This window comes from Ailuropoda melanoleuca, chromosome 4 (assembly GCF_002007445.2).
Source record: "Ailuropoda melanoleuca isolate Jingjing chromosome 4, ASM200744v2, whole genome shotgun sequence".
NCBI classification, from domain to species: domain Eukaryota; kingdom Metazoa; phylum Chordata; class Mammalia; order Carnivora; family Ursidae; genus Ailuropoda; species Ailuropoda melanoleuca.
The window spans coordinates 13981674-14007091 of NC_048221.1; the positions used below are offsets into that span (position 1 = coordinate 13981674).

At 56.9% G+C, this 25418-nt stretch overlaps 2 protein-coding genes across 5 annotated transcripts in view; both read right to left on the reverse strand.

Annotated features, from left to right (window-relative positions):
* Positions 1-641: 641 nt before the first annotated feature.
* Positions 642-24466, reverse strand: LOC100479541 (myocyte-specific enhancer factor 2B). 3 transcript variants are annotated; one of them, XM_034658116.1, is made up of 9 exons: positions 8570-9551; positions 4546-4628; positions 3804-4007; positions 2701-2835; positions 2075-2222; positions 1771-1904; positions 1565-1677; positions 1353-1415; positions 642-1058 (listed from the first exon to the last, which is right to left on the reverse strand). In XM_034658116.1, exons 1-9 carry the CDS (start codon positions 8961-8963, stop codon positions 833-835), a joined length of 1500 nt encoding a protein of 499 aa, XP_034514007.1. In that variant the 5' UTR covers positions 8964-9551; the 3' UTR covers positions 642-832. The 3 variants fall into 3 exon arrangements, with proteins under 3 accessions (XP_034514007.1, XP_034514005.1, XP_034514006.1); XM_034658114.1 differs by lacking the exons at positions 642-1058; positions 8570-9551 and adding an exon at positions 24415-24466 and having other exon boundaries at positions 1409-1677; XM_034658115.1 differs by lacking the exons at positions 642-1058; positions 8570-9551 and adding an exon at positions 17286-19030 and having other exon boundaries at positions 1409-1677.
* The window catches only part of BORCS8 (BLOC-1 related complex subunit 8), a 28495-nt gene continuing 7668 nt past the window's right edge, over positions 4592-25418 (reverse strand). The window contains exons 5-6 of one of the 2 annotated variants that reach the window (XM_011222463.3): positions 24415-24490; positions 4592-4628 (exon numbers count right to left, since the gene is read on the reverse strand). In XM_011222463.3, the coding sequence (XP_011220765.1) occupies positions 24457-24490 (34 nt within the window). In that variant the 3' untranslated portion in view covers positions 4592-4628; positions 24415-24456. Of the gene's footprint in view, positions 4629-22877; positions 22969-24414; positions 24491-25418 lie in introns of those variants that run through there. The other variant, XM_011222470.3, reaches the window with a different exon arrangement.

Here is a 25418-nt window from a genome sequence, read left to right on the forward strand (position 1 = left end):
CTGGCTCCTGGACACCCAAGTCCGCCCTCAGGATGCCGGCCAGGGTGGGGGGAGTTTGTGCCCCCCCCAGAGTGGGTAGATTAATACCCGGCTCCCTCCTGCCTCTTACGGATCGAAATTGCTGGGTCAAGGGATTAAGGGATAATATGCCCATTAGAAGATGAATCGTGTAGTGACCGCCCCCAGCCGGCGGGTAGGTAGCACAACGTTCAAGATACCCAGCTGCTTCTTGAGGCAAGCGATTGCAACCCAGCCTGGGAACTTCCCCTTGAGCACACGACTCGACGTCCTCAGGAGGTGGTAGCCCAGCCTCTGGCCCCTGGAGTGGAACCACTTTAGGTGAGCACTCTAAGCTCTCCTGCAGGGCCCCCAGGGGCGTAGGAGGTGGGCAGCGCGGCCCACGGAGTCCTCTGCTCGCTGGCGCCCCCTGGTAGGGCTCTTCCCAGCCACGTCCCTACCCCCCAGCAGCCTTCCTCCTCGATTCCCACCTCCTAATCCTAGTCTCAGAATAGGACTCTGGAGGGGGTACCCCACACCGAGACAAGGCAAGACTGAGACCTCTTGGGAGGAGATGGGAGGACCCGGACGTGGTAGTGGCTCTGAGCAGCGACAGATAGTTTCGTCCATGGACACCACGCCTGTTTTATTGGTGGATACACACACAGGAAAGGGAGAAAGGAGCCCCCCAACCGTGGATCCGAACTCCAGGCCCTCACTTTGGAGGGTCGTAACTGCTGGGTCTTCTCTAACGACGCGGGGAGGGAGATTGGGACCCCACGTGCCCTCGCCCGATCCCGCGTGGGAGGAAGGACCGGCGCCACCCCTGGGTCCACTACCGAGCCCAGCCGTCGGCAGTAGGCAGCCGGCGCAGGGGGGGTCCGGGCCGTAGGGGCTCTGCCAGGGGCCGGGACAGGAGCAAGGGATAGGGGAAAGTCTTGGGAAAGTCGCCGGGGCCCCCGGGGGCCGGCGAGAGGCGCTCAGACTTGATGCTGACTGGGGGGGTTGGCGGGGAGGCGCCACGGGCGGCGGGACCCTCCTCACTCAGGCTTCGGCTCCCACTGCAGGGAGAGAGGAGGGCTGTGAGCTCAGCGAGGAAGGGAAGGAAGCCAGAGGGTGGTGTGGCTTGGGCAAAGGCTCCGCAGGAGGACCTTGGGAAAGGAGGGGGTGGAGGTCCCTCTTGGGGTTTCCAAAATAGCCACCCATCCCACCAAGAACTGACGGGAGGGGCTGAGTGTAGAACCAGGAGTGGCCACCAGAGGTCAGCAGTGGCTAGAGGCTTAGGAAGACTTGGAGGGACCCCACAATGACCCGAACAAGGGAGGGGAGAGAGGTAGGGCAGTTGGGGCGCTTACCTGGGCTGGGGAGGGGCGGCTGGGGGCCCATCACCCCTCGAATGCTGCCAGGGGGGGAATAAACTGAGGCCCTGACCTCAGGGAGCCCCTTGCCCAAGTTTCACCCATCTCACCAGCCAGTTTTCAGTTCTGGTGGGTGGGGAAATGCTGACCACCACCCCTCACCCCTCACCCCCAGCAGGCAGGTGTATGGATGTCTCCCACAGAAGGACACATGGGGGTGGTGCATACCTGGGGGGCCTGCAGGGAGGAAGGGGAAACTCCCAAGTGGGGGTCCCGGAGCTGTGGCCGAGCATGGACTCTGTAGGCTACCATAGAGTCCTCTCTGTGGGGAGACAGGGTAAAGGGGAAATTGAGGCCCACACCCAGGCCATCCTGCCCTTCCCCATCAGCCCCGTTACACCTTCTCCTCACTCACTGAGGTGCTCAGCCCCCCTCGGGCCCCCGCCAGGCTACCGGGCAGGTCCGGCCTCCGCCCGTCCGCTGCCAGGTACAGGGGTGGCGGCGTCTTGCTGGCAAGGTGGCTTGGTGAGAAGAGAGGGTGTGCCAGGCCTGCGGAGCAGGAAACCCCCAGAGAGAGGGCACGTGGCCATGTCATCTAATGAAGTCTGAGGTCCAGAGGTAATATGCACAGACAAACAGTGCCTGAGCCAAGATCCCCCCTACAAGCCTCCCTTGGATTCCCACCCCCTTTTGCCCCAGGGCCTATGGCCCATGCTCACCTGGGGGCCCAGCTTTGGGGGCTGCTGGCCGGAAAGGGGATGGGCGGCTCTGGGCGGGAAGGGCCTCCCCAAGCCCACTGGGGTCGCAGCCTGGTGGGGGCAGGGCCCCATATACCATGTCCGGGCTGGGCATAGTAGGGGCTGCTGGCTGAGGGCAGAGAGGACGGGATTGGTTGGAGGAACATGGAGATGAGGACATCAAATCCAAGACAGAAAATCAGGGGCCAGCCTCCACCTCTGGAAGCCCTTGTTACTCCTCCCTCTGGCCTAACCCCACATGACGGAAGGAGGCTGTGTCTGGTGCTGTCACTCATTGACAGCTAGGCCCAGAGCTGAGGCTTCTTGCTCAGCATGGGGTTGGCAATGAGGGGGCTTCCCAGGGTGTTTGATGAATCAAAGAAATAAAAGAGGAAGGAAATTGCTGTCCATTGAACTCTTATTCATCCTTCAAAACCCCAACTATAATGCCCACTCCTCCAGGAAGCCTTCCCTTTCCGCTTAGGCAGAGACCTGCTCCCAAACTCTAGGCTTCTTGGCCTTAGGTCCCTGTCTCAGTCTCAGCCTTGACCACTTGGGCCTAGGAGGTGAGGGAGGGTCCCTTCATGGTGGTGCAGGAAGTCACTTACATAGAGTCGGGGCCGGGGCAAGGTTGGATCACCCCCGTCACCTGCCAACCTCCGCAGCTTCTCTCCTGGCCCCTCAGGCCCTTCATCTGGTTCCAGCTCTGGTCCATCAAGGCCCACACCCCTCCGCTTCAGTGTCTGTGGGGAGGGGAGACAATTGGGTGACTCTCCTCCCATCCCAGCCAGGAAACCTGGTTCTATGGGAGAAGGAAGAGACCTACCCCACCCAGCTCTGTGGGTGGGTCAGAGTGCACGCACAGCCTGTTCCAGCCAAATCCCATTGACCAAAATCCCTAGTGAGTTATCATCTAGCAAATTCCACATGTGTGTGAGAGAGGGACTGTCCTGCCCTGGGACCACAGAGGCCCAGGTCACACAGTGGGGGCCAAGATCCACTGGCCCTGCTGGTGCTGTCCTAACACTCCCCCTGGATATGACCCTGGAACCTCCATTCCACACTCGAAGGCAGCCTCCGCGCCTGGCGTGCAACAGGTGTTTCATAAATGTTGGAGGACAACCTTCTGGGCTTTCCCGTGCTGCTTCCCCCGGACCTGCACACTCCTGGACCCCTGCCTCTCCTTGACAGCTTCTCCCCACCCTCCTGAAACATGAGGGGTCGCCATGTGCCGCCCTAGGCCTGCTGGTCTCTCCATCCCTGTGACTTCAGCTTCCCATCTTGGGAGAAGATTCCCATGCCCAAAGGGAAGTGATCTTGCCCATCCTGGGTGGCAGGTGTGGGGGATGAATCAGCTGGAGCAGGGCTGTTTCTGCCTTTCTCCTGAGGACACAGCAGCTCAGACAAAAACACTCCAGGCCCTCAGTGAGGTCTGCTTGCTTCAAGGTGCCCTTCATTGCGTTTCTGCCCTCACCACACAGGGGACAGGATTCAATGAGATGCGGTGTGTGCGGGGCCCACATTGGCTGTTTTTATTTCTACTGTGGGGGCGGGTGCCCCTCGGAGGGACCCCACATTGCCTCCAACCCGCTTTACCTGCAGTAAAGCCAGAATGCAACACTCGTCCTTTGTGCCAACCAAGCGTCCCTAGGCTCGGAGCACGTGCAGGGAGCTGGACCTGGGGGCGCTGGGGAGGAGGGCCCCGGGGTACCTCGAGGATGTCGGTGTTGGTGCGGCTCTCGTGGGGCTCGCTGTACTCCGTGTACTTGAGCAGCACGCGGTCCATGTCCGTGCTGGCGTACTGGAAGAGGCGATTGGCGCTGTTGAAGATGATGAGGGCGATCTCACAGTCGCAGAGCACGCTCAGCTCATAGGCCTTCTTCATCAGCCCGAACTTCCGCTTAGTAAACGTCACCTGGAGCCAGGACCCACAGGCAGCGTGGGAGAAGACATGGATTGGGGGTGGCAAGGAGGAGATGGAGGGGCCTAACTGTTCCCCCAGCATGCCATGTTGTGCCTTGTGTGTGCCGTCCTTCCTGGCTCTGCTGCTTTCCCGCTTCTCACTTCTCAACCTGGCAAACTCCTATTGGTGCTTCAAAACCCAGCCCAAATGTCCTGTCCTTGGGGAAGTTTCCCTTGGTCTCCAGGACAGGGCCCAGATTCCCTCTCTGGGCTTCCTCAGTTCTGTGCCTCTCTCTGGACCAGCCGTCTGAGTTGGGTGGGTGGGTGTGTGTCAAGCTCCATCTCTCCCATGGCTGGGGCTCCAGTCATCAGGGAGAATAAATGAACAAACCATCATGAAAATGAGCAAATGCTACATCTCAAGCTCTGGACAGCGCATCAAGGCTCCCCGTTCCCTTGCAGTTTCCCCAGGCAGACAGGCCTTTGCCCAGGCTGGGTCCGCTGCCAAGAACGCCTTCCCCCCAGCTGCTCTCCCCCCCCAGTGAACTCACCTGCCGATTCCTTTGGTCCAGAATGCGTGAGATCTGGATTTTTTTCCTCCCCATTGTGCCAGGCTGGGTGATGCGACCTTGGCCTTGGGGGGAAGGAAAAGAGGACAGAGTGGGTGGATGGAAAGTGAGACCAGGCGCCGAGCCTCCCTTCTGTCTTCTGCCTGACCCTGCCAGGCTTTGAGGGGGAGAGGAGAGGGGAAATCGAGGTGGGCTGGGTCATCCCCACAATCCCTACTCTCAACCGGCCCCAGATGCAGTAGATGTTCAGGGAACACGTTTGGCCCAATTCCACATGAAGAGAAGCCTAACCGAGGGCAAAGGATCGGGGTACAGATGTCCCACCCCTGTCTCTAAAACAAAACAAGCTGGTAATTGTGGGACCTCGAGGGAGAATGACCTTCCCAGGCCCCTCTGTGTGTGCAGTGCGGATAACAGTGTCACACGCAGTCCGGTGCTGTTGGGAGATAAAATGAGCTAACCCACGCGAGGCATTCAGATCTGCCCAGCACACAGCAGGCGCCACATATGTGCAGCTATTAGGAATACTGGCAACAGCCTAAAAGCCCTTGACGAGCCAGGCTGGATGGACATCTGATGCCCATACCTGGCAGTGCTCAGGAAACATTGTTCCCTGAATCACTGATCTTGAACCACTGGGAAAAAAGCCTGCTCCGCGCATCGGACACCTGTAAGCCAGTCAATCCTATCACAGCTCCCCAGCAAGCAAGATCAAGGGCTGTGGTTACAAGAAAACAAATATTTAAAAATTGCGTTGAGAGTAGAAAAAAGACTAGACAGAAATGAGCAAGATAGGAGTCACTGCTGGGTGGAAATCTATCGGTGAATTTTTCCGCTTCTTAAAAAAAATTTAGATGCAATTCACACCACCTAAAACTAACCATTTTAAAGTGTGCAATTCAGTGGCCCTTAGTGCGTTCACAATGTTGTACAACCATGACCTTCAGCTAGTTCCAGAAAATTTTCATTCCCCCAAAAGGAGACCCCATACGTATTAGCAGTCACTCCCTGTCCTCCCTCCAGCCCCTGGCAACCGTGGATCAGCTGTCTCTATGGACTTGTGGGTTCTAGATGTTTCATGTAAATGGAATTGTACAATGTGTGACCTTTGTTGTCTTTTTTTCTTCCCTTTTTGATTACCTGAATTTTCTAACTTTCCCCTCTTGGTGATTATACATTATATCCATTTAAAAAGAATTGGGGGCGCCTGGGTGGCTCAGTGGTTAAGCATCTGCCTGTGGCTCAGGGCGTGATCCCCCCCCCACCCCGTGTCCTGGGATCAAGCCCCACATCAGGCTCCCTGCTGGGAGCCTGCTTCCTCCTCTCCCACTCCCCCTACTTGTGTTCCCTCTCTCACTGGCTGTCTCTCTCTCTGTCAAATAAATAAATAAAATCTTAAAAAAAAACACACACACAAAAAAAACCAACAACAGGGGGAACCTGGGTGGCTCAGTTGGTTGAGCGTCTGACTCTTGATTTCAGCTTGGGTCCTGATCTCAGGGTCCTGGAATCGGCCTGCGGCAGGGCCGGGAGGTGGGGGGGGGTGNAGGCTCCTCTGCTATGAGCCTGCTTCTTCCTCTCCCACTCCCCCTGCTTGTGTTCCCTCTCTCACTGGCTGTCTCTATCTCTGTCAAATAAATAAATAATCTTTAAAAAAAAAAAAAAAAACAGGTGGGTGTAGCCTGGGACACACTGGAAAGACCTCAAGCTTAGAGCTCACATTGGGGTTTGGGCCTGAGGTCGGCTTGAGAGAAACCCTGGGCCCTTCTCATGAGGACCTTGGATGTCCCTGGAGGGGTGCTCAAGGGTGAGAATGGACAGCTCGTGGAGGGCAGCATCTCCCCAAGATATGCAACATGGTGGGGTCCAGGCCTTCCCCAGCCCCCCCCCCCATGCAGGGCTCCTTGGAATGAAGGAGTCACGTTGCCCATCGTGTGGCACCCAACGTGTGGCACGTTGCCCATCGTGTGGCACGTACAGACAGCCACCCCAAGTCATCCAAGACCCCCTCCACCAACTCTATGACCACATGACCTCCCAGCCCCTCTCATGTCACAGGTGACTGAGGCTTCAGGTGAGTGGCCTGCCCAGGGTCAGGTGGGCCTGCGGTCAGGTCCCAGACAGCCTCTGACCCACTGGGCAGTCCTCAGCAAGGGAGGCCTCTCCCTAGGCCTCAGTGTGCTGTTCTGTGGAGGGACTGGGTATGAAATGCAGAGGACCTGACACAAGGCCCGGAATGAGCTCTAGGAAGGTGTAGGAAAGTGTGGGTCCATCTCCAGGAGCAACCATAGCTGTTTCCCAGACTCCAGCCCCAGGGGTTTGGATGGAACCCCGCCCCCGGCACTGTCCCAGAGTCCCGGGGCTCAGAAGTGTTAGACACTGCTGTATTTGGCTTGCTGTGTGACCCCAGGTGTGCCCTCCACTCTCTCTGGTCTGGGTCTCTGAGCAGTCACAACTATGCAGAGCCAGGACCCACGGGAGCCCCAGCCCTGGCCCCCCAGCTCCAGCTTGACTTGCTAAATTTAACTTCCCGGGCTAATTTTAATCCCTGGCCGGAATCGGGTGCGTTCCCACGGCTGGGACGTGTTGCCCCCGCCCTGACAGGTCCCTGGGGACAGAAGGGGGGCACTGGTCCGGAGGTCCTGGTGCCAAGGTGACTCCGGAAATGCCCCCGTGCCTGGGGTCCCATGGGAACATGGGACTCAGACATGAATCTCCGGGCCTGGAAGATCTGAATCTGGACCCTTCTCAATCTGTCCCCAGTTTAGACAAGGACATCCAGGCCAGGGCAGGGTTCACATAATGAGGGAGCCCCACAAACCAGAAGGCTGGGGCCAGGGGGGCCTCTCATAACTGAGACCCAAGAGCCGAGACAGGAAGTGAGTTCCAGGTGGAAGAGGAGCGGGTCCAAAGGCCCTGAAGAACGACGAGACACAGTACTGAGACTGGAGCAAAGAGGCCAGGGGTAGAGGCCGCAGAGGCAAGGTCACTCTGGGTGCTCTGAACTGTGGCGAGGACTGTGGGTTTTGGTCTAAGAGCGACAGAGAGCCATGAGAGGGTTTTGACCCAAAAGGGATAGGGTTTGATTTATCATTTACAAACTTAGCCACAGCTGCCATGGGGAGCAGGACTGTTGGGGGCCAGGCGAGAGATGACAGGAGACTTGAGGGGAGACCAGGGCTGTGTCCATCTGGGCAGAGACTAGGGGTGAGGCCCCCCCTATTCCAGGCCTACATCATACACTTTAAGTCACTGTACTCTGGGGCCCTTTGGTTCCTCCCGAAGCCACCAGATCCTCTGCCATCTCTGGGGCCAGGCCTGACAGAGGCAGATGGGCTCATGCATGGGTTTGACCCTTCTGACACTCGATGACCTCGGGACCCCCAGTCCTCACCCAAGAACCAAAGTCATCCCCCATTCTGGCCCTTGAGCGATCTACCCAACACACAGCTCTGATCATACCCTTTCCTGCTCACACACTCTCCATGGTTCCCCTCTGCCCTCAGGAGAAATAACCAGCCTGGTATTTGAGGCCCTCCCTGAATCAGCCCCTGCCCATCTTCATCTACCTTCAACAAAATGACTCTGCCAGGAAAGCTCTTTTTTCACTTGGACAACTCCTACTCACACTTCAAAACCCAGCTCAAAAAATTCATTCCTCCAGGAAGCCCTCCCTGCCCTCGCTCTGGACTCCTATAGCTCCTGAACTTCCCCTCCAGTTTTGAGCCCATGGGGCCAGTGTGTATATCCAGCTCTGTCTCCCTCAGACTGGAAGCCCCTCGGGACCAGATTTAGTGTGTGGTACAGGTCAAGAGAGACTCTGAACTCCCCCCAGCTTCCCTCAACAACTTCCTCTCAGACTCCCCCAGCTGACTCCCTACCCAGAAATACACGGGCATGCAAATCCAGTCACTCAGCGTTGACCTGTCTCAAGCCCAGGTGTGAAGGGCCAGCCAAGGAATGCGGAGGCGGAAGGCCCAGGGTGTGCATATATATTTGTACTTACATGCAAATCCCCACCGAGCCGCAGACAGGCCTGGTGGCCTGTTCTCCAGATGTTGGCGTGATCGGAACTGCTGGGGGGAGGTGGCAGCACATGCTGAATGTGCCGGGCACGAGGGGGGAGGCCTCCCTGTGCACACATCCTCCCTCCACCCCCACAATATCCAGCCAGAAAGCAGAGAGCTTGTGGCGGCTGCCCAGCAGAGAAGCAAAGAGAGGGACCCGTTGACCCGCGAGTGGAGCAGGGAAGAGGGGTCAGGAGAAATCCAAGAGGGCATCTCAGAGGAGGAAGCATGTAGTTGGGCCTTGATGGACAAGTTGGATGGGAGCCTGAGTGGCTGGGCAGGGGGTGGGGATTTGAAGTCGAGAGTCCAGCACCTCCCTACCCTTTTCTTCATCCCCTTACACTTAGCATGTATTATCAACCATGTGCCAACCACTGCAATAAGCTGATCACAAAAGAACAGAAAGTTTAAGTAGACCAAGGACCACAGAAGATTAGAAGAGTGACTCGAGACCTACCATTAAAAGGACAGCAGGTGGTTTTACAGCTTTTATCAAACCTCAAAGGAGAGGAAAATACAATATTATTGAAACTAACTCAGACCTTTGCAAACAGTGAGAATTGCCCAAGTCATTTTAATGAAAACTTGTCTATGTTAGAACCCAACAAAGTCCAGAAAGAGAGATGCTTTGACCACAAAAGGTGCAATGTGAACCAGGGATTTCAGGCAAGACCTCTCTGAAGAGGTGAGACTGGAACTGAGACCTGAAGCTGAAGAAAGAGACAGCAAAGCAAGGGAAGAGCCCGTCATGGGAAGATTTTTTGCGGGGGGAGGGGTGTTCCTGGCAGGGGGATCTCCAAGGGCAATGGTCTGGAGCGATCAGGAGTTTGGCATTTTATTTTTATTTTTTAAGATTTTATTTATTTATTTGTCAGAAAGAGAGAGAGAGCACAAGCAGGGACAGCAGCTGGCAGAGGGAGAAGCAGACTCCCCACTGAGCAGGGAGCTTGATGCCGGACCCTGAGATCATGACCTCAGCCGAAGGCAGATGCTTAACCCACTGAGCCACCCAGGTGTCCCAGGAGTTTGGTATTTTAAAGAAATCACAGAAGACTGTATGGCTGGATGGCATGACAGTGGGGAGAGGGGAGAGGGGAGAGGGAGGAAGGATGGTGGCAGGGAAGATTGTGAGGGTCGGATCACATAAGGCCACAGTGAAGACTATGGGATTTACTCTGAGGTCAATGAGGAGCCATGGAGAATTGGGGGGCAGGGGGTTGGAATATAATTTTATAGTTTGAAAAATCCCCTTGCGGGGTGCCTGGGTGATTCAGCCATTAAGCGTCTGCCTTCGGCTCAGGGCGTGATCCCGGCATTCTGGGATCGAGCCCCGCATCAGGCTCCTCCGCTAGGAGCCTGCTTCTTCCTCTCCCACTCCCCCTGCTTGTGTTTCCTCTCTCGCTGTCTCTCTCTGTCAAATAAATAAATAAAAATCTTAAAAAAAAAAAAAAAAGAAAGAAAATAAATCCTCTTCCACTCTCTTACACGGCTGGTGGGAGGGGAAAGAGGTACAGCCGCTCTGGAAAACTATCTGGTGTCTACTAAAGGTATCTGTCTTCCCTATGACCCAGCGATCTCTCTCCTCAGTATTCACCCAAGAGAAATGGGTCCATATTTTACCAAAAGACACAGACAAGAGTGTTTTCGGTAGCTTCATTCATCATTGCCCCAAGCTGGAACCCAACCCAAACAGCCTCCATGGGAGAATCGGCTAATACTCTGTACTAGAGTCAACGAAGGGACACTACATAGCACAGTGAAAGGACGCACTCCAGCTCCATGCAGCTCACAGGTGACTCTCCCAGGTCGCGGGCCCATTCCACAATGCCAGACTCCACAGAGGGGACACGCTGTGTAATTCCAAGTACGGAAAGTTCCAGAGGAGGCAAAATTCCCTTACAGTGATGAGGGTCAGCGCAGCGGCCATCCCGGGAGGGTACTGTGACAGGGCAGTGGGACGTTCAGGGGCTGCTCCCCGGTCCCCAGTCCAGGGACTCAGACATGTTTAGCCTGTGCAAATGTGTTAGCCCTACTCCGATAATTTGTGCCTTCTTCTCTCCATGATTTAACTCAATCAAAAGATTAAAAAAAAAAAAAAAAAGCTTCCCCTGTTCATGGCTGCTGTGGGGAGTAGCATCTAAGAAGGAGGAAGGTGACAGGGAGAGGCTGGGGCAGGTGTCCAGGTGAGAGATGTGAGGCCTGAACTGGGACGGGGGGCAGAAGCACAAGAATCGCTTGGCAATGAAAGGGCCTGGATGCACTGGTGGCATACGTGGCAGGTGGGAGAAGAGCCCAGATCCCAGGCCTGAGCACTGTGCAGGGAAAGAATGAGAGGACACAGGAAGGTTTCATGAGTGCCCGGAGCACCATAAACTCTCTACGGCGGTACCTGTGGTCCCTAAGTCAATCAACAAACACCTCTGGGGTCCTTCAGGCCATAGACTGTCACCTCCTTGACCTGGTGAGGCCTCTTAGCATCCTGGTGATGGAGATACTACGGGAGCTGGAAAGAATGCCCCCCTCCCACTGACGCTTCACCCTTGCGCTCTCCCGGTCTGAGGACTCGGTTTTCTCACCTGTAAATGGGGGTGAGAATCCTTCTCCCACCAGCTGGGGAGGGGGTGGATGATGGCTCTGCTGACCTTGTCTTCTGGCTTTCCAGAAGCCAGAAGGAAGAAGGGCTGGGCCCTGGAACTGGGGGCGCTGAATCAGCATGCCATCTTGCAAGACCACAGCAACACACAGAGAGACACACTGGGTGATATCAAGCCCCCACTTCCTCCCCCATAAAATGGGTCACAGAATTCTGACCTCAAAGGCCCTGCGGTGAGGGTTTGAGAGAAAAGACCAGGAGCCAGTCAAGTTCCCCTTCTTGGCTCCCAGTGGGGCTTAAATGGGGGGACAAGTGGCACAGTCACGCTGCCAGACCCCGGAGCCCAGAGGCCACAGCTTGGCGGGGCACCCAGACTGGGAAAGGAGCGGAGGAAAGGAGAAGTGAGAGGCAGGTGGGTGGCAGTGGGGGGGGGAGGGGAGGGCCCAGGGGGACGAGGTGAAGCGGGGAGGGGGCGCTGCTCCTGGGCGGCTGCAGCAAATCTGGCCTGCAGCCCCGCCTCACGCAACCCAGGACGTGGTTTCATCACCTGTTCCCCAAGTACCTCATTACAGGCGACAGGAAGAGCCCCTTGGAAAGCTGGGACCCTCCCCCTCCCCTCTCTGGAGGGCTCAAGCTGTTCCAACCCCAGCTGCCAGCGACCCTCCCCTCCCCAGCAGGGGCCCGGGCCTGCCTCCTACCCTGGGGGCCTGGGGAGATGGTGCCCCAAGTGGGGGGCCTCTGTGGGTGACCTAGGGGCTGGCTCCGCCCACAGTAGTCCCTGAGGGCAGGTGGGCTCTGGCAGTGACTCTGGTGTGGCCAAACTTCTGCGGGCCTCAGTTTCCTCCACCAGGAAATGGGGAGAGTCCGGGCTGCCTTGCTGGGGGGGGGGGGGCTCGCGCTTCACAGCAGGCGCTCTGTAGAAGCTATTTCCCTCCTTCCCCGTGCAGCGAGAGCTTTCATGGTCACATGGTCACCTCCACTCTGCCCTGGGAGGTGCCCAGATCAGAGCAAGGGCCCTAGGCAGATGAGGCAGGGGGGTTGAGGAATAGGGGGACAAGAGAAAGCCCATTCCTCAAATGGACAGATGAGAGTAAGAGGATGCCCCACACAAGAGTCCCCCAAACACATGCAGAGCCCCTCAAAATCCACAGATGCTTAAAACATACACAGATCTCCCGGACACATGCATCACCCTCAAACACATGTGAATCCCTCCATACAAAAGTCCCCAAAAGACATGTGGTACGAAATACACAGAGACCCCCCAAACTCATGCAGCTTTCCAAACACACATATCCCCAAAACACACTCAGAGCACCCTGCACGTGCAGACCCCCAAATATGCAGAGACCCCTCCAGACACACGCTGAGCCCCTGACACATTCCAATTCCCCAAATGCACACAGACTCTCAAATACCCGCAGACACCCACAAGCTGCCCTGCCCCCCAGACACATGCACGCTTGTTGTCCATTTCCCGTAGATCCCTGGACACATATAGGGCCCCCAGACCTGCAGTGGAGACGCCCAACCCTCTGGCTTCTGGAGGCAGAGTGGTCAGCAGCTCCAGGGGAGAGTCGGGGGTTGGGGAGTCTGTGGGAAGTGAGCATCTGGGGTGGGTCACATATCTGGAGGCTTCACGGGGGTCATAGGCTACACCGGTGCAGGTGGCAGGGGACTGTAGGGATCTTTGTGGTGATCCTGGGAACCATAGGGGTCTGAGCTGTGAGGTGTGTCACCCACATGCGGCTCTGAATCCCAGAAACTGAGAATGTTCCAGTTGGAAAATGCCCCTTAGAGGTCCCTTGTCCATGGGTCCCTCTGATACCCATGGGGAAACTGAGGCCCAGTGGGGTCTCTCAGACCTTCCCCTTCCCAGGTCTGCTCCTGGAGGGCCCCCTGTGGCCATGTGCTGAGAGGCCAGGGCTGTAGCTGTGGGGCTGGCCAGACCAGGGTTCAATTCCCGGCTCCAGCTCACATTCATTGCCTGACATGCCCTGAGCCTTAGTTTCCCCATTTGTACTACAAGTCCCTGGGAGCTCCTCAGGTGCTGACCCACCTATCCCTCCTCTTTAGAAAGGCCTCATCTACCAGCAAATTCCCAGTACACGTTCTGCCCCTTTTCGGGCATCTGACACAGTAGCCCCACACAGACCTGCCACATTTCCCCGGCTCTTGCCCAAGCTGGCCTTGGCCCTGGACCACCACCCTTGCCAGGCTTGCCCAGGGCTGAGGAGCGGCTTCATGTCCTTCAAGGCCAGGCAGAAATCCCTTTCTCTGGAGGCCGATTTTCCCAGGGGAGATTCATCTCTCCCTGAAGCACTTGGCCCCACCGGAAACTTTCTGTGTTTCTTTGTTACTTTCTTTGACGGTCATGCTGCCCCACTACAACGTCCACTCGGTGAGGGCAGGGATGGAGCGTCCCCAGTGCCGGGTACACGGTAGGCTCCCAGTCACCCTTCCTTGAGTGAATGAGCAAACCGCTTAATCAATGGAAGAAACACGGACAACTGGTTCAGTTTTCTTTTAAAGGCCTTGTGGCCCACAAAACAAAATTGAGCCCCACCCCCTTCCAGTTGGAGATCCCTGCTCTAAACGGCCACCAGAACAACAGCTTAGTGGATGGTGCTCATGTCCCTCTCAGGCCCAGGGATTGACCCTCCGTAGGTCCCACTGTCCATCCGGGAAGGAAATCATGTCCCTCGTCTGCCAAGAAGGCCAGTTTCTCTGACACAGCCACTGCAAATAGAAGCCACCACCCCATCCCACCTCCCTGAGGGGTTTGGGACCCTGACCCCTGGAGCTGGGAGAGACTCTACACTCAGAACCCAACCCTGCTGTCCCAAATTGGAGCCCAGGGCCACCCAAGGCACCCAGTGATGTCCCCTGAGCCATAGGGAGAACTGCAGGGACGGCCCAAGATTTCCCTCTCTTTGTTCCAGAGAAAGATCTCCCCATGGGACCCCAGAAATTCATCCCCTGAGGCCAGGGCCTCCCTGCTTGGGAAATTAGCACATCTGTCAGCGCTGGGCGGAAGGGACTCGGCCCACAGCCCAGCAGACCCAAGACGTGGCCATCTGAAGATGGGGACTTGGGGCATCCCTGATCCCCACTCTCTTCCCCCAGAAATGTCTGAGAGCACACCAGGTGCAGGGGACACAGGGGCAGGGAGTGGACAGACCCAGCCCTGTGGGAGAGGTGACAACAGACACATACTCATGGCAGAGACAGAGGCCTTCAAGGAAGAAATTCAACAGGGGGGAAGCAGGAGGGGTGGGTGGCAGGGGAGGGAGCTACTTTGGACAGAGGGGTCAAAAGGGCCTTTCTGAAAAGGTGGGGTCCTCAAGGACAGGAGGACAGCAGCCATATTGGGATGTGGGGGAGGGACTGCCTGGTGGAAGAAATGGCAGGTGCAAAGGACCTGAGGTGGGAACATGCTGGTCAGCTTCCAGGTGCAGGGGAAGCCAGTGTGACTAAAGCAGTGTGACTAAAGCAGGGGGAGCGGATGGAGACAGAGGAGGGCAGGGAGGCCACATGGGGCCTCAGGGGTGGGTATGAGAGGGTGCACTGTAGAGCAATGGGGAGCCACAGAGGGTGCACGAGGTGAGAGCTGTGGTCTGATTCAGGATTCTCAGAAGACCCCATGGCTGCTGTGGGGAGAAGTCCTATTGCGGCAAGAGGCCAGGACAGCATTTGGTGGGAGACAGTGGGGGCTGTGGGTGTAGAAAGTGGACAGGGGCAGGCCTGTGCCCACAGCCTGTGACTCCTTGTGCCAACCAGCCTCAATTGCTCCCTTCTGAGGGCCCTGCCTCGATCTCCGGTGAGCCTGGACCTGGAGGAGAGCAGGCCAGGAGAATGGACAGCCCTGAGGCCTCCTTGGCCCTGTTAGAGGGTGGGGTGGGGATGGGCCTAGATGGGGCTCACAGGACTTCCACTCGGTCACAGTTCGGATGGCATCTCCTATTACCGAGTGCCTACTGTCTGCCCAGGCCCACATGCCACCTCATTTACACACAGAACCTGCCTGACCCACAGACAGCCCAGTGATGCGGAGATCACCGTCCCCATTTTACACAAGAGGAAGCAGTCTCCCCAGGCCACACAGCAAGACCCCCCAGATTCTCACTCTAGCCTCGGCTTGTACCCCAAGGCCATCCTGCTGCACCTACAAATCACCACCCTTGCCCAGTCTGCGGCGTGAACCTGGGACATCACTGGGGTCCAAGACGCTCGTTCTTGGGCCTGGGGTGACAGGGCAGCCTCACAGCTCCTAAGACACAGGCCCAAGGAGACTCCTTTTGGGGGTTGAGAAACAGGACCCAACTTCTGTGTGCACCCTACAGGGGTTCAAGGGCCAGGGTTGGGGTGAGTTCTCTGACCCCAGATGGGATCCCAGTGTATGACAAATCCTCTCTGAAAAATGACATCTGTCTACAGGTGCCTATGTTCCTCAAACCTTCTAGTAGTCCAGACCCCAAACATTCCTACATTCATTACATCTGAGTTGGGGTGACAAATGATTTTAATTCCCTTTGACCTCTTAATTTGCATTTTCCAGATGTCTGCCTCGTTGGGTAATGATTTAACAAAATAAATCATTAGTTGGAGGTAGGATGTAAAACTGAGCTCAACTTGCTCAGGTCACAGGGGCAGCTGCAGAGCTCAGAGAGGGGCAATGATCTGTCTGAAGTCACACAGCAAGGGATAGAGAAGCCTAGGCCCCTCGTTCCTGGCTTTGTTCTCTCTGGATGGCAGAGGGGCAGCCTTGAGTCCCAACTTTCTCTGAGGGGCCTGGATGTCTCCATCTGGCCTCAGTCTTCCCTCCTGCAGAGTGGGCACTTCAGACCAGAGAAACAGCTTTCAGCTCTTGCAGGTGACTCCTGGGCCCTCAATGTTCTAAAATTCCATTCCCTGGAAATCAAGATTCACTCCTCGATTCAGACAGGCAGTGGGAGGCAGGCATGGGGACAGAACGGAGGAAGGCTGACTTCTCCCAAAGCCCCTTTGACCTTTGCAATCAAACCCCATACACTTGTCCTTCTCAGTCTAAATACTGTTTTGAACCCAATTTCTGTCACCCCAATAGTCTGAGAGTTCTTGTCATTGGATGCCAAATGTCCAGAGGTCCTGACCATCCCGGGTGAGGATTTGGGGGCAGGCCAGCATGGCCTCGCTATTTCTGACTTCTCAAGTCTGCAACAAAGGGACTGAGGATAGCCAGGTAGATCAGTCAGCCATGTCTGCAGCCCTGGACCCTGGGAGAGGTTGAGGGTGCACATAGGGGGAGCATGACTGTGAAGGTAACACAGCCACCAGCTTGTCATGTGCTGACAATCTCAGAGGGCTGTGACTACTGTTCCTGTACCCATTTCCCCAATGGGGAAACTGAGGCATAGGGAAGGGGGTAGTGACACAGGCAGCTGTGCTCCCCACCACCACCCAGGGCTCCATGCCTCCTATCCTGTCTCCAAGCTTCACAGGCACCCCGTGGGCCCAGCTGAGGCCCCACATTCGCTGCCTGAAGCTCAAACCCCACAGGGCAGGTAAGGGTCATGGCAGTCACAGGCACACATGGATAGTCATGTCACATGCAGGTGTGGGGCAGTGACCCACAAGGGCACAGCCATAGCAGGAAGGCACTGGGTGTGTACGAGGGCCTGGAGGATGTGCAAAGGGGTGCATCCCCCGAGAGGGACACACTCCAGCTCACAGACCAGACACACAGCTCAAAGACACTTAACAGGGGGCCATGGCCCCACAACTCTGGACACACAATTCTCCAAATGACATCAAAACCCTCAGACACCTGCCCCTTGGACACACAACCTCTCAGAAACACAACCCTTGGCCTCGCAACCCTTTGAACACACCCCTCAGACTCACACCCTTTGGACATAACCGCTCAGGACACACAACATCTCAGGCTCACATCCTAGGACGCACATCTCTTAGCCACACAATTCTCCAACGCACAGCAGCACACTTAGACTTTCAAACCCGACCTTAACTACAGGTGCCATTCAAATGACACCACACAAAGCTCGGCCCGACGCGACACGCACCTGCTGGGCCCGGGGCCCTCTGGACGCTAGCGGACCAGTCTGGCAGCCGCAGCCCAGAGCTCGCAGCGCCCGAGCTGCCACAGGTGCCTCCAGAATGGGCGGCCCCGCCCCCGCGGGAGCTGATTGGGCGGGGTGGGGTTCATTTGCATATGGGCCGTGACGGGCAGGCACTTGGGCGTGGCCCCGCCCCGGGAGTTCTGGGGACCCGGACTCAGACCCCGGAAGACGCTGAAGTTAGGAGGGCGTATAATGAAGAAAGGGGACCGGGGCGGGGGCTGGATCAGACCCGCCAGGCTTCTCCCGCCCTCACTGGGTGCCCTGACCTTATTACTGTGACCCTGACGCTAATTCGGACCCTGTCTCTAGTTCGGATCACTGCTAGCCCCAACCCTAGACTTATTCTAAACTGAGTGAAATATAACTCTGACCCAAGACCCTAAAGGCCCCAGGGACGGAGCCCTTCTGGAAGCCAACATCGAGGCTTGCTCTCACTCAAATGGGGGGACAGCTCATATGTGCCCCTGTAGCTGGATGCTTGCTTGCCTCCCGTGTCTCCACAGGAGGGCAACAGACCCCTCTGGCTGCTGGGTGTCCTCCTCCATTTTAAAGGTCAGCTGCGTGCAGGGGGTGTGGCTTCCAGGACTAGACCCCAGCCCAGACCCCTGTATCCACTCCCTCCCTGGGATCCCAGCAGAGGGCCAAGCCCAGAAGGGAAATCAGAACAGGATTGGTGAGTGAACCAATGTGAGTAGAATTACAGAATGAAGATGATTTTGGACTGTGTAATCCTGAAGAAACCGCTGGTCTGGAGAAGGCAGAGCTGCCACACACTCCCCCAAGCTCTGGAGAATCAGAACTGCGCCAGAGGGGCCAGAGAGGTCTTCCCATAAAAGGGGGCATTGTTTACTAGGCCTTGAAGCACGAATAGGAGTTTGCCACTGGGAGAAGGGTTTTCCAAGAGGCAACAGCACTTGCAAAGGTGTAGAGGCAGAAAGCACAGCATTCTTTGGTGGGCAAGATGAGGGAGATGAAGCCAGAGCGGTAGGCAGAAGCAGACTGGGCTGGGCACCCAAAGAGAGGCAGGGAGATGCAGAGGAGGGGGTCAATTTGGGGCAGATAGAGTGGGAGAGCAGGTGGGTTGCAATGGCTGCTTGGTATCCACCTTCTTGGAAGACAACAGGGGATGGCTAGACTCCTGGACTCTGCGGGGAGCATGTAGAGATGTCAGTGTGTGGGGGAACACTGAGGCAGGAAACTTGGGGTTCCGGGAGGCCTCTCCCCCAACCTCAATCTACCCATCTGTGACACGGGCAGTTTGGATCCTTAGTCTGGGCAAAGCTTTCATCTTTGGACATAAGCTAGGGTTCACACTGTCATAAGAAGGTAGGGACCAGGGGTCCTGCCTCTGCCCCCACTGCGCTGCCCCACAATGCCCAACACCAAACACTCAGATGTCCCAAGGATACACCAGAGCCCATGCTAGGATGGGGGCTTCTGCCTTGGCTCCAAAGCACAGAACAAGGCTTGGGGAGCGTGGAGGTGGCTGGGGAGCCCCGGGCCCCCCGAGGGCTGCTCTGTTTACCTGTGGCTGCCCGCCTGCCTCTGATGCAACAGGCAGGCTCTGGTTACGTGAGGGCAGCAGCTGGAGCAGCTCTGGGAGCAGCCTGGGCGTGCAGGGAAGGGTCTGCCTGATCTGAGCTGGCTGGGTCTACCCCCATGCATCCCACCCACTGCCCCCTCCCACCAGTAGGGCTCCCTCCCATGTTCCTGCTCCTGCCCCCCCCCCGCTACACACCCCCTTCCCATTCTGGCCAGTTCCACCTTCTATCATTCACACTGTTTCCCGTAACAGTCCCTCCCTTTTGTCTTTACCCCAGTTCCTGTCCTATACCCTCCCCATCACTGGCTGTGTCACCCCATGTGAACCTTCATCTCCCAGTAGGGCAGTCAGTCTCAACCTCAGTCTTCTCAGATGAGGGGACACCCTTAGTTGCTGGAGTATGAGGTTAGAGGGTGGAAGGAAGGGTTGGGGGGAGAAGGGAATAGAAAGGACCACAGAGGGAGATTTGGGAAGGGGTCCAGAGGATGGGGGATGCGGGGACTGGTGGAGGTAGGGGTGAGAAGGTAGGAGGATGGAGGTGGAAAAGCTGCCTCTCACTCCTCCAGATCCTCTCCCACAATGTCAGAATGTGAGGCTTTGACGGACCCTCCATGGCAAGTATAGTGTGGTCCAGTAGATAGGGCCTCAGGGTTAGAGGGCCTGGGTCCCCATCCCAGTTCCGGTTTCCACTCACTGCATGATCTCAGGCTGGTCACTGCACCACTGTGAGCCTGTTCACTCATGTGAAAAGTGGGGACAAAAGCAGCCCCTCCTCCTGGAGGCTGGAAACATTTCGAGGCCCACCTTCAATGCCCCCTCCTCCCATCTGGGGTTCCTCTATCCCCATCCCTCCTCCCAGCCCAGCACTGACCCAGGCGGTTGGGGATGTCTGTGTCTGACTCAGTTTCCCCCATCCTGGAGGCTCCTCCAGGCCGGGCCTTGTGTGTGGCACCAAAGGGGTGTCTCCAAGGGTTTCTTGAAGAACTAGAGAGCCCTGGAGAGGGTCTGAGTGATGGAGGGGCATGGGGACCAAGCTTGAGGCATCCAAAGATCTTGCTGGAGGATGTGGCAGAGCTAGGAAGGAATTTCCCAGGGGTAGGACCCTCTGGGAATGTAGAGCAGGCCTGAAATAAAAAAACAGAACTTGGACTGGGGCTAAGGACAAAAAACAAAACTGAAGACTGATTCCCATCCTGACCTCTGTGGACCAACTGGGGGCAAGTCACTGCTCTCCTGGGCCTCCTTTTACCCCATCCACAGATTTGAAAGAGCCTGGGGTGGCCTCACAATTCACCCAGAGCGGGGATCCTTTCCAGGTCATCCCTACCTTCATGGGTGCTAGGTTCCAGCTTGAATGCCTCATGGGACAGGGAGCTCACTGCCTCTCTCCCAGCTACCCCCAATTCCTATCTCTGGGGCTGTCCTGGGAGCAAATCCTACTGAGTCGGGTCTGGGAATGCCCACACCTCCACCTTGGCAAGGAGGGGAGGCTGCCAACATAGTCCCAGGAGCACATGGGGGTAGGTGTGAGGTCCTGCTGGGTAATCCGGCCTCGTGGAACCTTAGTTCATTCTCTGAAAAATGGGAGCAAGGACATATGGGGTGAAAAAAAGCAGAGGATCCTAATGCACCCACCAGGAACGCTAGGAATGTGGACAATGACCACTTGGGAGGACCACCGGCCTGACCAAGTCTTTGCCTCTTGCGCCCTCTGGTGGCCAGTAGGTGTGGACGTTCTCTAGGTGGGAAGTGTGAGATGGACATGCAAATGAAATGCAAATAAACCAGCGACATCCGGAGCCCTGGGGCTGGGAGCATGTGGGGTCTTCAGCCCAGAGTCCTGCTCTTTGAATGGAGAAGACTATTAGTCATTAGCTGAGATAGCATGGAGGGACTGTGGGTGATGGAGAGGCCTGGGACAGTCTGGGGCACACCACAGCTGCGCCCGCCTCGCTCACAGCACAGAAGCAGCCCACGGCAGCCCCTGGAATATATGCAATTAACTTATTTAGCTGCCTGTCTGTCCTGTCCATCTGATGCCTAGGTCTGACAGGGCTGGCCTGTCTTGCGCCCCAGGACATCCCCTGGGCAGGGCCTGGCCCACAGAGGGCAGTCAAGTTTTGCTGGACAAATGGCTGCTTGATGGACAGGTGGAAGGACAGTTGGACAAGAAGTGCCTTCAGAGTGGGCAAGCAGAGGGAGCGTGACTCTGGGGGTGCCACACACCAGTCAAGGCCACTAATGGGGTGGACCTAAGGATCCTCCCTCCCCGTCAAACTGAGTTAGGGCAGTGGGGAGACAGGATGGCGGACTGAGGCCCCTAATACACCCTAGAAAGGGGACAGTATCGACCCATTTCCTGGCAATGGGAGGTAGTCCTTCTCCCACACCTCCTGTGTTCATGAACCCTGTCTCAGGCCCTCAGAATCCTTCACAACACTGACACCCCAGCAGGACCCTCTCTCTCTCCCCTAGGGTGTCCCTGATCCTTGCCACCCCTTTCTTCCAACCACCCACACTACCAAGGGAGGTGTGGGGGATCCTCTCAGAGCAATGGGCCCGGGACTCACCCTGACTCTACCTCAAACAACTCCATTCTCATCTCCCTGATATCGGGTGCTGGACACTGCACTGGCACACAGCTGGCCTTGGAGGGGTACGAACTGTGCACCACGACCCTCCAGCCTTGACATTCATAGGGGTCAGTGCGGGCTCTTCTGTAGTCAGCAGAAATTGACTCAGAGCAATTTGGGCAAATACAGTAAGCTGCAGACTAATGAAACTGAGGAATCAAGTTTTTCTAGTGTCAGGTACAGCTGGATCTAGGACCCCATGCAGTGTTCTTGGTCTCCCCTTCCACCTGCCTAGCTCAACAACCCTCATGGGAAGACAGTGACTTTCCCATGCTTCCCAGCAAAATTCCTGGGTGAGACCTCTCCCTGCGTCACACGCTCATCTCCACCCAATCACGGTGACCTGGGAGATGGAGGTTCTGATTGGCCAGGCCAGTGTCCCACATCCGCCCCCGTAATTAAAGGTGGCTTTTCCATATGGCCCGAGTCTGGGGTAGGCATTTCTGCTCAAGACAGAATGCGGGCCATGCAAGCAGGTACACAACTGTTCACCTCAGCCTGTAGAGAAGGTCCAACCCTGCCTTCCTTGTCCAGGTGGAGAAAGGGAGGACCAGAGGGACCCAGGTCTGGGCCCCACGTCACACAGCATGTCAGAGACAGGGCTGAGACTAAGCCAGACTGAAGTCTGCTGTGTGACCTTGTACAGGTCGTCCCACCTCTTGAAAGCTTTTCCCATTTGTATCTGCGGGTGACACCTGCCTTACAGGCCGCCTGAAGATGAAGGATGAAAAGATGATCCTTGCAAAAGCCTCAGCATAGTGCTGGGCCAGCAGTGGGTGGTCTATCAGGTTTAATAGGGTGGCAGTTATTGGTCTGAGGGGCCATGGCCATGACCGTGTCCATGATTGATGGGGGGCAGGCAGGAGTACAGGGGCAGCAAAGCCTTGTCTCTAGACATTCACAGAGGGGTCCAGAGGCTCTGGGCAGAAGAGGAATGTGCTGGCCACACTTGCTTGGTCTGCAGTCCCTGCCAGATCCGACTTGTGTCCAAAGGCCCGGCTTTAGCTGCGCTATGGGGTGAAAGTCAGGGAGAGGTGTGAGACCCTCAGGGCTGCAAGGTCACCCTGATGAAGCAGCACCTGAGGCAGGACCTTGACTTCTGGTCAAGGGCAATGACCCCATCCCACCTCTCTGAGACTGTTTCCTCTTCTGCAAAAGGGAACCATGCGTACATGCCCAGGACTGGAAAGGCAGGTGAAGTCAGGGGCCAGGGGAGACTGCAACTTGACCCTTTAAAGGCCACCAATCACCCTGCGGGGAGCAGTATTGGGAAAAAGTGTGGATGGAAGACTCTGAAGGAGACAACGGGCAGCAATTCTGAAGAGGAAGGGACCAGGGTCTGCAGGGACACAGGCAGGGTCAGGAGCCACAGAACATTTTATTCCGAGGGGCTGCAGCAGCGGAGGGACGGCAGATGACACGGGGTGTCAGAAGGGCAGTATCCTTGAGGCTGGATGGTGGGAGGGGAGAGATAGTGGTGTGTGAGCCCAGGGCTGACGGGCAATCTGGTGCAGGCCACCGGGGTGGGCTGCTGACCCTCTTGGCAGCCCCTCCTGCTCCAGGCTCTTCTAGATGCCCCCTAGGCGATCCCACAGCCTGTGGGATTCTTCAGTATCCCCAGAGAGTAAACCCGGCACACAGCAGGTGTTCGCTAAGTACACTGACTGCATACACATGAGCTCTGCTGCCTCTTGGCTCTGGGGAGGGGCTGTTGCTCTGGGGCTGTGAAGGCCCCGTCCCCACCCCAACCCTCTGAGAGGGCCTCTGTGGCACAGAGCGCCATCACAGTGCCTGGCAAATGAGCAGGGCTTTGAGAGCGACAAGAGTAAGGGCTAAAAAGTCCCTTGGGGGCCTCCCACCTGCCGGGGTCTGCCCTCCATGGGCACAGGACAACAAGCGGACTTCCTGGGCACCACGCTCTCCTCACGTGGTCAAGCCCACCGCCTCGTGTTGCTGCCCTCCTGCTGGCCTCTCCCCTCGGGTTCTGGGCCTGGCCGTGTGGCTGGCCTTGGCCACTGGAACATCCGCAAGGTGAAGCAAGAAGAGGCTGGATGAGTACGTGCACGCAGGGGCTGCCCTCTTGGCACCCGGTCCCCAGAGAAGCCTGGGCCGGCCTCCTGGAGAGGCTGTGCACCGGAGAACTGGGCCCCCAGCAGCCGACAACACCGGCCAAGATTCAGATGCGTGAGCAAGGCCCCCTCGGACTGTGCAGCCCCATCGAACTCTGACGAGTGCCAGACGGTGGCCTCCGGGTAAGCCCGGCCAAACCACCCCGCGGAGCCCAGCCCATGCTGCAGAACTGTGGGCAGGCAAATGACTGGTGCGTCAGCCACTGAGTTCTGGGACAGTCTGTCGCTCAGCAGTTAGCTGACAGCAACAACACACATCACTAAGCAGCAGCACCCTCTGCTGCCTGACAAACAGCTCCCACAGAACTGAAACGCAGAGACCAGAGAGGGGAGGGACTTTCTCAGGGTCACACAGCAGGTCGGCAGTGGAACGAAGATTCCTGAGCTGGGTGGGTAACTGCCATGCTAGGCGCTGCCTGAGAGAATGTGTGTGAGTGAAGCAAGCAGCTGGCACATGGCAGGCTAGGAGAAACATGGGATCCCCTTGCTGTCTTGGCAGGGGGTACCTGGGGTCGGGACAGGGCCTGTGACCTGGATAAAGGACAGGAAGATGGCAGAAAGAGCACGAGGGAAAAGGGCTGACGACGTCCTGAGCAGCAGAGCGCTCAAGGTCCCTACCACCCTGAAGACTCCCACTGATGAAAGCATCCTACAAGCCCAGGACAAAACCCAAGTGGTTAGACAAGCAGGTCCCTTCCGGGACACTGAGGGGGTGGGTTAGTTCAGAGCATAGAAGACAGAGGCTCATGACCCCACTTGGCACTGACCTGAGTCAGAGGGGCCAAAGCACCTCCACGTCTCTTCTGGGATCAGGCTGAGGAGGGCGGGGGTGGTTCCTCAGGGCTGGAACAAAACACGTGCAGCGTCCTTGAGGCCAAGGTCAGAGGCCGTGGGGCCTGCTCAGTGAGACTGGGGATGGGACTAGATCACCCACCAGCCCCCTAAGACTCCCGGCCTCAGCCTTCAGGGCACCCTCTGTAAGAGTGGGACCAGCCACCCACTTCAGAGGTGTGGTGGGGACTCGTGCAGGCCTGGGCCCTTCAAGCCCACAGGGGCGGCACAGAGAAGCAGGAGCAGCGTAAGGCCTCTTTCAGAAGCACCTGCCTTTTCACAGCAGCGGGCCCAGCAAAGCCTTCAAAAGCCCTTGGGAAACCACGAACGAAACGACAGAAGTGATGGCTTTTTGCAGCCCTACTGTGTACGGGGCGCCATGCGTGACACACAGCACAGTAAATTCTAGTCCAGATGGTTGTCACGAACAGCAGAACGGACCCAGAGAAACGCACGTGATGCTATCCTCAGAGAGAAGACGGTGGCCCGCCCATTCTTACACATCCACAAGGCTTGTTTTTACAATTCTTGTCTCTCCGTTTTCAGAAACAGTGACACCGATTTTTTCCCCTTCTTTCTAAACATCTGGTGGCGGACAGGCATGCCAGAACCCCCAACTGCAGGAGCCAGACAGATCTCAAAGTCGAGTTCCAGCTCACAGCACGTGCCCGTGTGTTCAAATGCATGTTTATTACATTATCATGAAAATGAAAACAAAAACTCTCTCCCCCGTGCGCAAGGACTGTAAGTGCTTTTCATTTTGAGGCCGTCTGGTCCTCAGTCTGAAGCCTCCTTCAGCTCCGGGACCCCCTGCTGCCAGCAAGGCCCCAGCCCACCCCGCTGGCTCCCCCTTGCTCCCCCGTTCCGGCCACACCTGCATTCTAGATGTTCCTCCAACACCAGCCCCAGATCACCGGCCCCAGGGCCTTTGGCCTCACCG

Coding starts and splice junctions, on each gene's coding strand:
- LOC100479541 (XM_034658116.1), bottom strand. CDS start 8,963: ATGAAGAAAAGGGTAGGGAGGTGCTGGACTCTCGACTTCAAATCCCCA. Junction 4,008..4,545: donor TGGACCAAAGGAATCGGCAG/GTGAGTTCACTG, acceptor TCCTGGCTCCAG/GTGACGTTTACTAAGCGGAA. Junction 1,416..1,564: donor GGTATGCACCACCCCCATGT/GTCCTTCTGTGG, acceptor TCAGGGCCTCAG/TTTATTCCCCCCCTGGCAGC.